This window comes from Salvelinus alpinus, chromosome 17 (genome assembly GCF_045679555.1).
Source record: "Salvelinus alpinus chromosome 17, SLU_Salpinus.1, whole genome shotgun sequence".
In the NCBI taxonomy this organism is placed as follows: Eukaryota; Metazoa; Chordata; class Actinopteri; order Salmoniformes; family Salmonidae; genus Salvelinus; species Salvelinus alpinus.
Genome location: NC_092102.1, coordinates 20,442,888 through 20,453,956, shown reverse-complemented (window position 1 = coordinate 20,453,956; position 11,069 = coordinate 20,442,888). Strand labels below are relative to the sequence as shown.

Genomic DNA, 11,069 nt, shown 5'->3' with positions numbered 1-11,069 from the left:
GAGTAAAGGGCCATAAATAAAAACAAATGTCTAGACACCCACTGCACCATAGACTGGGTGGCAGGGTGTACTTGTCATACTGGGTGGTGTCAATTCTGCCACTGGTGGGCAACATGGCAGCCCTTTGTGTGGTCCGGATCTGTTCCTGATCGGGCTCCCTGCCTCCAATCTGGGGGATTGCAATATGGAGCACCTGCCTTGTGGGGACCACTGTGAGGCAGGGGACCTGAGTGGTGGTGGTGGTGTGGATCCTATCTGTGTCTTGATTCTGTATGTCCCGTTGAGCCAGCTCCATCATCTGCGTCTTCATGTTGCCCTCTCCCTCCGCTGTTGGCACCAGGGGCTTCCTGATGACCGCTCTCCTCATTCTGAGCTGGGCCGTGTCATTTTCTCTGATCAGAATATACAGGTCCTCATCTAGATCTTCCAGGTGGGGTTTTCCTCTGTCTCTCACTGACCCCCATCCTTGCATGTTGATCTGGCATCCGGTTTCTGCTTCCAGTCACTTGGCCCCAGTAAACTGCCTATAAAGTTATAGTCGGGCTAGTCTTTTACAGGCACAAAGCTTCTCCTGCAGGTGAACGATGAGGCCCACCGGGCCTTGGGTAACTGCAGAGGTTGTTTGTCTACAACATGTCGTTGGACATGTTAAACTGCACTCTATTGATCTCTTCATTCATAACCTTCTCTGTGTCTGTCAAGATGCAAAACAGATTTGGATAACTGGTCATAATCTTTTCATGTAATGATTGTGTCAAATAGGCAGGACTCTGTCTCTCCCCTTCTGTCTCCCTAGTGTCATCTTTCTGTCATCAAGAGTGCAAGGTTTTTTTTATAAACAGAAAAAAGCTTGGAAATCTGTTCAGAATCTGGTTAAGTTTGATATCAATGATTTACAGTGAAGGAAAAAAGTATTTGATCCCCTGCTGATTTTGTACATTTGCCCACTGACAAAGAAATTATCAGTCTATAATTTTAATGGTAGGTTTATTTGAACAGTGAGAGACAGAATAACAACAAAGAAATCCAGAAAAACGCATGTCAAAAATGTTATAAATTGATTTGCATTTTAATGAGGGAAATAAGTATTTGACCCCCTCTCAATCAGAAGGATTTCTGGCTCCCAGGTGTCTTTTATACAGGTAACGATCTGAGATTAGGAGCACACTCTTAAAGGGAGTGCTCCTAATCTCAGTTTGTTACCTGTATAAAAGACACCTGTCCACAGAAGCAATCAATCAGAGTCCAAACTCTCCACCATGGCCAAGACCAAAGAGCGCTCCAAGGATGTCAGGGACAAGATTGTAGACCTACACAAGGCTGGAATGGGCTACAAGACCATCGCCAAGCAGCTTGGTGAGAAGGTGACAACAGTTGGTGTGATTATTCGCAAATGGAAGAAACACAAAAGAACTGTCAATCTCCCTCGGCCTGGGGCTCCATGCAAGATCTCACCTCGTGGAGTTGCAATGATCATGAGAACGGTGAGGAATCAGCCCAGAACTACACGGGAGGATCTTGTCAATGATCTCAAGGCAGCTGGGACCATAGTCACCAAGAAAACAATTGGTTACACACTACGCCGTGAAGGACTGAAATCCTGCAGCGCCCGCAAGGTCCCCCTGCTTACGAAAGCACATATACATGCCCGTCTGAAGTTTGCCAATGAACATCTGAATGATTCAGAGGACAACTGGGTGAAAGTGTTGTGGTCAGATGAGACCAAAATGGCGCTCTTTGGCATCAACTCAACTCGCCGTGTTTGGAGGAGGAGGAATGCTGCCTATGATCCCAAGAACACCATCCCCACCGTCAAACATGGAGGTGGAAACATTATGCTTTGGGGGTGTTTTTCTGCTAAGGGGACAGGACAACTTCACCGCATCAAAGGGACGATGGATGGGGCCATGTACTGTCAAATCTTGGGTGAGAACCACCTTCCCTCAGCCAGGGCATTGAAAATGGGTCGTGGATGGGTATTCCAGCATGACAATGACCCAAAACACACGGCCAAGGCAACAAAGGAGTGGGTCAAGAAGAACCACATTAAGGTCCTGGAGTGGCCGAGCCAGTCTCCAGACCTTAATCCCATAAATCTGTGGAGGGAGCTGAAGGTTCGAGTTGCCAAACGTCAGCCTCAAAACCTTAATGACTTGGAGAAGATCTGCAAAGAGGAGTGGGACAAAATCCCTCCTGAGATGTGTGCAAATCAATTTCAAAATTTTTTGATATGTGCTTTTCTGGATTTTTTTGTTGTTATTCTCTCTCTCACTGTTCAAATAAACCTACCATTAAAATTATAGACTGATAATTTCTTTGTCAGTGGGCAAACGTACAAAATCAGCAGGGGATCGAATACTTTTTTCCCCTGTCTGTATGTTAGGACCATCTCTCTCACATTGTGACATCACCAAAAGAGCATTGTTCTTCTGTGAGCATTTGTGCCTGTGTTAAAGGTGGAAAGCCATGACCAGTGTGAGCTTGTGGACTGTCACAGGGGAACTGAAGATGGCCAGCCTTACAAGGTCAGACTAATATCAATATAAAGCTAGTTTACATTAGGACTTTAAGTGTGTTTGATCACTAAATCCCATTTTGGATTGCTGGGTGTTCAATGTATCCGTTGCCCGTGTTATCACAGTTCCACCTCCGATGACAAGCAGAAACACACCACAGCTCAGGTAAATCCAGAACAAAATAAATCTGCACACTGTTATGCTCCCCAAAGTGCTCTGTTTTATTTACACAGATATTTCCATTCAAATTGCCTGGGTTTTTGCTGCCTTGTCACCCACATTTTCTACGCAGTTTTTAATTCATCTTGCCCTCCTAAGACATTTTCAAGTGAAAAATGGTTCATGTTGGTTTTAATATCAAATGTGGAGTTAAGTGTGATTGAGGTGCTCTATATCCTCCCTCAGCAGGGTATTTCAGGGGAGGCGGAGCGTTCAGGGAAGAGCAGTGACTACACGGAGGAGGACATGCCAGCTCAGGGGGGAGTGGAGAATAAGATCAATGAACAGCACCTTCGCCGCATTGAACGTATGTTCAGAGAGGCTGACACGGATGGAGGAGGGGGTGAGTGACCCAAACACATTATAACACCTCTCCATAACTAATAGTATACCATGGTATCATTTTTAGCCCAACCCAGTATCATTTTTAGCCCCTAGTGGATCCCTGCCATTTTCACCAACCAGCTGCACATTTCTACATAGTGTTGTCATACGAACACACATGGGTCGTTCCATGAAATTAGTCCCTTTTGCGCCCTTTTTGATATTTTAAGTCAAATTTAAAAGTTAAAGTGCCAAAATTCTATATTGTTGGGTTTAGAGCTTGCAAATAAGGTATTTTACTGTTTTTTTAGATTGCAGCAAGCTTACTTTAAAACAACATTTTCTCTATGCCCCATGGCATAATATGTAGAATTGCATGAAATGTACTTCAAAACTAAAAATGTTTTGCTTGCAAGGTGGGGGGTGGCTCCCTAACAAAATGTTGCTAAGGGCCCTCAATAGGCTAGTGCCAGCTCTGACTGCATGTGTGGGTATGGATGTGGGTACGCAGACCCGCGAGCCACTGCGGCACCCCATGATAAGTTCAGATTTTTTGTGGACCCCACCCCAATCTAAGTTGCCCATCCCTGCCATACATACAGGCTAGAAATGTTTTAACAATTTCAACTTTTTTGTGAAGCTTGCATTCAATTGCCCGTCCCTGTTGCACACGACAAGCTTCCATTCCTCCTGTAACAAGGGGATTTATGGCTGATTTAAGATGAAATCGTCAACCCCGTTGAGGTCAACCCTGTTACTTTATTTGGCACATAATAGGCACTTACTATAGTGATTTTGGGGGGGGAAATTGGGTTTTTATTTGGTTGAACATGTGCTCTTTATGACAGAATGTGAATAATAAAACGAATCATTAAGTTACACTATCCAAAAGGGACATATTTTCTTGAACAATGTGTCATTCTCTCTGTCAGGGTTGGACATGTATCAGTTCTGAGATGCGATGAAGAAGATCATGGGTGATGTGGATGATGAGGATGTGGACATTATCTTTATGAAGGTGGACACCAACTGTGACGGCAGAATGGACTGGGTGAGAGAGCAAAACGACAGTTTTGACCAACTGGTATGTGACAAACACGTAAACACATTTAAATTCTTACTCTCATAAACAAAAACTTTGTGTGGTTTCATACAGGTTGAATATCTGAACTACATGCTTTTAGAGTACAGAGAGAAAGACTCTTTGCAGCAGCAAAACAGGCCAATCTACTTTCCCAAACCACTCAAGATTGCGCCTGTGTAAGTGGTATTTCATTGGCTATGTTCTACAGGTTCCTAATTAGTATATGTGCATCCTTTAATTTGACTGTGTCTCTGTCTGTGTAGTGCACACTGTGAGGCCATTGTCCGGCTCCAGTTCTACCCATTCCAGCCCCCAGCCGGGGAGAAAAAGACAGACTCTGGGGAGCATGGCAGGGCCTCGGGGGGTTCTAAGGGCCGCGCCCACAGTGGAAGCCAACTGTCAATCAGCCGTGATGGCGTTCTCAACTATTGGAGCGAGAGGTTCAAGCTGCTGCACACTGTCAATGTGCGTATCAGCCATGTTCTAGCATTATATCATGAATAATCAATCAATTAATCTATTACAATTGAATTGAATAGCAATTCATATGTTTTCCCCAGACGATAATGTTTGATATGATGTGAAAACTCTGAAGTAATACATGATGTTGACAGAGATGGAGAAAAGACAGTTGTGAAACACTGCTAGGTAATAGAACATCCCACAAGCAGGTATGCTTCATGTCATGCTTGTGGACCAGCAGGTATGCTTCATGTCGTGCTTGTGGACCAGCAGGTATGCTTCATGTCGTGCTTGTGGACCAGCAGGTGTGCTTCATGTCGTGCTTGTGGACCAGCAGGTATGCTTCATGTCGTGCTTGTGGACCAGCAGGTGTGCTTCATGTCGTGCTTGTGGACCAGCAGGTATGCTTCATGTCGTGCTTGTGGACCAGCAGGTGTGCTTCATGTCGTGCTTGTGGACCAGCAGGTATGCTTCATGTCGTGCTTGTGGACCAGCAGGTATGCTTCATGTCGTGCTTGTGGACCAGCAGGTATGCTTCATGTCGTGCTTGTGGACCAGCAGGTATGCTTCATGTCGTGCTTGTGGACCAGCAGGTATGCTTCATGTCGTGCTTGTGGACCAGCAGGTATGCTTCATGTCGTGCTTGTGGACCAGCAGGTGTGCTTCATGTCGTGCTTGTGGACCAGCAGGTATGCTTCATGTCGTGCTTGTGGACCAGCAGGTATGCTTCATGTCGTGCTTGTGGACCAGCAGGTGTGCTTCATGTCGTGCTTGTGGACCAGCAGGTATGCTTCATGTCGTGCTTGTGGACCAGCAGGTATGCTTCATGTCGTGCTTGTGGACCAGCAGGTATGCTTCATGTCGTGCTTGTGGACCAGCAGGTGTGCTTCATGTCGTGCTTGTGGACCAGCAGGTATGCTTCATGTCGTGCTTGTGGACCAGCAGGTATGCTTCATGTCGTGCTTGTGGACCAGCAGGTGTGCTTCATGTCGTGCTTGTGGACCAGCAGGTATGCTTCATGTCGTGCTTGTGGACCAGCAGGTATGCTTCATGTCGTGCTTGTGGACCAGCAGGTATGCTTCATGTCGTGCTTGTGGACCAGCAGGTATGCTTCATGTCGTGCTTGTGGACCAGCAGGTGTGCTTCATGTCGTGCTTGTGGACCAGCAGGTATGCTTCATGTCGTGCTTGTGGACCAGCAGGTATGCTTCATGTCGTGCTTGTGTACCAGCAGCTATGCTTCATGTCGTGCTTGTGGACCAGCAGGTATGCTTCATGTCGTGCTTGTGGGATGTTCTATTCTTTATTTGTGAAACATTCTTTGCATGTTTTTCTCTGCTCTAGATAAGTCAGATGCAGCACACAGTGGCCCAGCCTGTCTGGGTGACAGACATGGTCTGCCTGAGCAACATCAACCAGCTCTCCATCTCCTCCACAGGGCGAGACGTAGGTGTGTCTGTGGGAATGTCTGTACAAACATTTGTACACATGAAAACATCGTGTTATGCGGTGATATTATGTTGTACAATGTAATACCTACTGATTTATAGCTACTGTATGTTTGTTGAAGTGTTTGTACAGTGTGTTTGTTTTTCTGTCACCAGAATTCTATGACATCAGTGCCAGTAAGTGTGACATAGTGTTCTCCCTGTCGGAGCTGGAGGCCAACGTGGAGGTGATGGACTACTGGTAGGCTTTGTGTGTATTCCAAATGGCACCCTATTTCCTAGTGCACTGCTATTATTATTGATTATTACTTCTGTTTAATGGAACATAATGATTTTTGCAGGCTTTTTGTGAGAATAACCTTTTTCTCTCTGCTTCCTTTCAGGACAGATGGTAAGAGAGGAGTGTATTCCATTGGTGATGCCAGTGGCACCATATACATCTTTGTCTCCTCTGATGTGGTCCATAATGGCCTGTTCAATAGTGCTGCCTTCAAGACAGGTACTGGGTGAAAACATGCAGGTAAAGATGGTAGGTACACATGTTCATGCCGAAGATCACACTCACTTCTTTGCCTCTTTTTCAGGAACAAACTATCGCATCCCTGTGTTAGCCCTGCTCAAAAACACCTCCAGCTCATTTCTCTGCTTTAGAGTCGTAAGTAGCCTATATAACTTTTGATTTTCCTGTTCACGCTCTTTCTTCCCCTCTTCAGTTAGTTCTCTGTTTCATATCTTCCCCTTTTTTTTTATGTTCCAGCCCAGCCATAATGACTGGATCCACCAGATCCGCTACATCCCAGAGTTGAATGCCATCGCCACCTGCTGTGCGGCAGACCAAACTTCCATGATCCTGACCACGCTGCCCCACTCACGCAAGTGTAAAATTCAGTACGCCCCCTTTTGCGTTTTCCCGTCTTTATTTTTCAGTGTGTCTATCGTGTTATCTCTATCGTGTTATCTCTATCGTGTTATCTCAGAGTTTTACAGGACTGTTTAAAGACGCACTGCAGCTATATTTGAACTTTTCGTGTTGAAAAACAATATCCCACGTATAAATACAGTAATATACACACACTTAAAGTTAACAAAATATGTTTTGAGCAAAGTAGTTTTTTTTGGACACAACCGCAAACCATACAAGGAGTTGGTCTGATGTGATGTTATCGGCCTCCCTCCTTGGTTGTGGGAACATCTTGTGCCATGTAATGTCATACCTACCACCTATTGAGATGTGCCTTTTGTTAGGTAAAACAGGTGCTAAATGAGGTAAAGAAGAGACTGGAGTGCCTCTTTAAAAAGCCCCCAAATCTCTCATTTCTAATGTTCATTTCACAGATGAATATAATTCTCTTGTTTTTCTTTCTCAGAACTGCACTCTTTCACCTGCAGAAGGGAATTCTGTGTTTTGACTACTCACCTGAGCTCAACGTTCTAGGTATGTGTAGAAGTAATACTCCATACAGTGCTGTTTATGACGTCTAAACCAATTACGTATAAAGTCAGTTCCAAAATGATTGGCTCCCTTGATAAAGATTAGCAACAAATACTGTATAAAATAAATAATAAATACTAATCTATATCGCATGCTCCAAACATTTTAAAATTATATTATTTTATATTAAAATCGAAAGCATATTTTGATTCCACTGGTCCTGGGTCCCTTGTTAAGGTCAACAGCATCAGGAACTTTAGGAGGCTGACACTTCCAAGCACACATCAAAATCCACAAAGAAATGGTTAATTGACTACAAAAATCTACATTTTGCAATGGCCATTGACTTGAACCTCATTGAAAACCTGTGGTGTGAATGGAAGAGGGCAGCCTATAAACAGTCCTGTAAACAGTCTATAAGCGCAGACGAAGGATATCTAGGATCTGGAAAGATTCTGTATGGAACAATGGTCTAAGATCACTCCCAATGTGTTCTCCAATCTCATTAAACATTACAGAAACATACTAAGTGTCATTATTCTTACAAGGGGAGGGTGCTGGAGTATTGAAAACAGAGGTGACAATAATTCTGACCCCTATCTTTGAGGTTTTTATTTTTATTACTTGTTAAACTAAATCTATTTTTCTAAGCAAATGTATTAGTATAAAATAATATAATTTCCCTTTTTTTTCATACAATATAGCTCAGTATTTATATTAGTTATTTTATACAGTATTCTTTGCTGATCTTTCTGTAGCTGTCAATCTGGATATTATTATTTTAATGCAATATCCCATGATGTGTCTTTGTCCGCGCTTGTTTTCCAATGTTCCAGTGACTGGATGCTTTGATCGGGTCGTGAGTGACTGGATTCTTCGATCGGGTCGTGAGGGTCTGGAACCCCTATGTGACCAATCAGGCCACATCACAGATGAAAGGTCACAGCACCGTCGTCACTCACATCGCTGTCAACGGCAGAGACAACAAGATCATCAGTGTGTCCAAAGACAAGGTCAGATGTCCAGCATTATCACTACAGTGACACTCAATGTCACCCGTTGCCTACTCAGATTTGTAATGCTCATTTAGACCACAAAACAGATAAGGGTCATTTCTTTCTGTTCCAGAATGTGCGGGTGTGGGACCTGCAGGACAGTGTCTGCCTCCAGAACATCCAATCCAGGAACGTCATTATGGGCCGCTTCCCCATCACCAGCACCTACTATAACCACACCAGTAACACCATGGTGATGGCTACGTACCTAGTGTGTGTTCGTTATTGCCTTTAACATGTGTACTCATACACACTCTATTGGTTGTACAAGGTTCTTTGGTATTGCTGTGTATTTATTTCCTCATGTTTACGTTGTGCTGGGCAGATTGGAGTTCTTCGAGGGTCTATGGAGGATGCAGCCAGCTCTGTACCCACAGCTACAACATCACATGAACAACCACTCTGTGCTGCTCTCTACAACTCCAACTTCAAACAGGTTGGTGATGGTTCAATACTTGGGAGTGAGGTAAGGTCAACTAAGAGATGATCATACTACTTATTGAAGCTAGGTAAACCCACCTTCTCTCCACTGCTCTGTGCCCAGGTGGTAAGTGGGTGTCATGCGGGCGTGGTCAGTGTGTGGGACATCCTGACAGGGGAGAAGGTAATGCAGTTCCAAACGACCCCTGAGCAACCTGTTGAGGTCACTGCCATGGCATTCGACGGGCCCAAACGCCGCCTCATCACCGTGTCTAAAGACGGCACTCTGCGTCTCTGGAACTTCAACAACGGGGCTCTTATCTCTGAACTGCCCCTGGTGGACAGCAATGAGGTACTACGCTGTATCCTGCAGGGCACTGATCCCTAAGTGACAGACCAGACTTGTCTTTCTTACCACCAAGCACTGCCATTCGAGGACAGAAAAAATACTTACTGAAATGTCTTGTTGGCAGGTTACAGAGATTCTGTACATCAACGAGAGGATTTATGTTTCAGGCTGGAGCAAACGGGTCATGTGGTATCTGTGAGTGCTTCATGTTTTTATATCATTGACTGTATGCAACTTTTAAGCACTTTCTTGGCTGGCAATTGGTCAACTTGTGTGGCTTTTGTATGTTTTATTTTCTATTGATTGTGTCTGTATGTTTACTTTTTTCCGTCTGTCTGTCCGTCCGTCTTTCCTCCTGTCTGTCCGTCCGTGTGTCAGGGACGATAAGGAGGAGGATAAGATGGAGCACCGTGTGTGGAACCAGTACCACTCAGACGACATCTATTCCATGCACGCCCACGGCAGAAAGATGCTGGTGACCGCCTCCTACAGCGGTGACATCATTGTCTGGAACATAGATTCAGGACAAGCCTTCTGCCATTTCAACGCTAGCGAGAGCCCACTGCCCCTTATACCCATACGGGTGAGACGAGACACAATGGAGCACCGACATTTTTTTTGTTTGTCGCTAGAGACTGTACAAAAAGACCTCTGTTTCTCTGTTGATGTTCATGTTGATGTGCATGTTTCTATGCATCCCACAGGGCCGGAGGGGTAGCATCTCGGCTCCAGCCTCTGCTTTACTGCCCCAGTCAGTCACAGTCTCCATGGGCAGGTGGACGACACTGCTGCCCAGACACAAGACCAAGACCATCAACCTAGACGAGCTGGAGAAGCCTCGGTTTGCAGTGGAGAAGGTACTGACTGACTGACATGTACACTGTAACCTGTACATGTACACTGTAATCTGACGGTTTAATATTGTTTTACCTTGATAACCGACAGAGGATGTCAATGACTGTCTCTCCCTCGCTTTCTCTCCCTATTTCTCTTTCTGACGAGCAGGTGTTGTTTCTGGCCACCCGTGAGCGTAGCCCTGACACGGCCATCCTCCTGACCAGCTCAGCAGACGGCTACATCTACGCCTGGTCTATCAGCCGTAACGGAGGGCTGCTGGGGAAATTCTGTGCCGTGCATAGCAAGGGGCCAGTCATCTGTGCCATGTCCACTGACAGACAGGACCAGATACTGCTCACTGGAGACAGCAACGGATACATCACGGTAGCACTGGAGGGGTTGGAGACCATAGAAAAGTCAATGTGTTGTTTATCTATGTTGGCTACAACTGATGTCTTTGACTGAAGGGGACAGTGGTGAGAAGTGATCAGGGTGGAGACATTGGCAGGATGTTTTACAGATCGACTATGGACTGATAGTATCTTTCTTTTCTTTTCCCTCTGTTTTTCTTTGTTCACGTCATCCCTCTACACCTGTATTTCCTTTTCCGCAGCTGTGGGACATTGAGAAGTACTGTTACCGTATGAGGGGTGGGGTGGCTGAGGAGGAATCATCCAATGAGGACTCTGAGGTTGCCTCAACTCATACCTCCCTACTGCAAAGTGGAGGGACCACGGAGACTGGTGGTGGAGCAGGACAAAGCGGTAACTCAACAACAGTACACACAGAACATAATGACACACCAAAATATTTGTTCAAGTTACAGAGCTTTAGGGAGGGCAGGTTAGGATGAATGTGTAACAGATGTGAAACTAGCTAGTGGTCATTGATGATGTCACCTTCCGTAGACGGAACAGACTCTGT

At 45.2% G+C, this 11,069-nt stretch overlaps 1 protein-coding gene and 1 pseudogene across 1 annotated transcript in view; one reads left to right on the top strand and one right to left on the bottom strand.

Moving 5' to 3' along the window:
• Positions 1 to 30: 30 nt before the first annotated feature.
• LOC139541839 (protein quaking-A-like) lies at positions 31 to 2,047 on the bottom strand (annotated as a pseudogene).
• A 419-nt stretch (positions 2,048 to 2,466) lies between these two features.
• The window catches only part of LOC139541838 (WD repeat-containing protein on Y chromosome-like), a 12,280-nt gene continuing 3,677 nt past the window's right edge, over positions 2,467 to 11,069 (top strand). Inside the window, 21 exon segments of the mRNA XM_071346745.1 lie at positions 2,467 to 2,525; positions 2,642 to 2,681; positions 2,925 to 3,078; positions 3,992 to 4,110; positions 4,216 to 4,319; positions 4,407 to 4,608; positions 5,949 to 6,054; positions 6,209 to 6,293; positions 6,436 to 6,551; positions 6,631 to 6,707; positions 6,810 to 6,940; positions 7,420 to 7,487; positions 8,349 to 8,497; positions 8,613 to 8,750; positions 8,865 to 8,975; positions 9,084 to 9,311; positions 9,433 to 9,503; positions 9,687 to 9,891; positions 10,013 to 10,165; positions 10,314 to 10,529; positions 10,759 to 10,923. Coding sequence (XP_071202846.1) covers positions 2,467 to 2,525; positions 2,642 to 2,681; positions 2,925 to 3,078; positions 3,992 to 4,110; positions 4,216 to 4,319; positions 4,407 to 4,608; positions 5,949 to 6,054; positions 6,209 to 6,293; positions 6,436 to 6,551; positions 6,631 to 6,707; positions 6,810 to 6,940; positions 7,420 to 7,487; positions 8,349 to 8,497; positions 8,613 to 8,750; positions 8,865 to 8,975; positions 9,084 to 9,311; positions 9,433 to 9,503; positions 9,687 to 9,891; positions 10,013 to 10,165; positions 10,314 to 10,529; positions 10,759 to 10,923 — 2,697 coding nt within the window.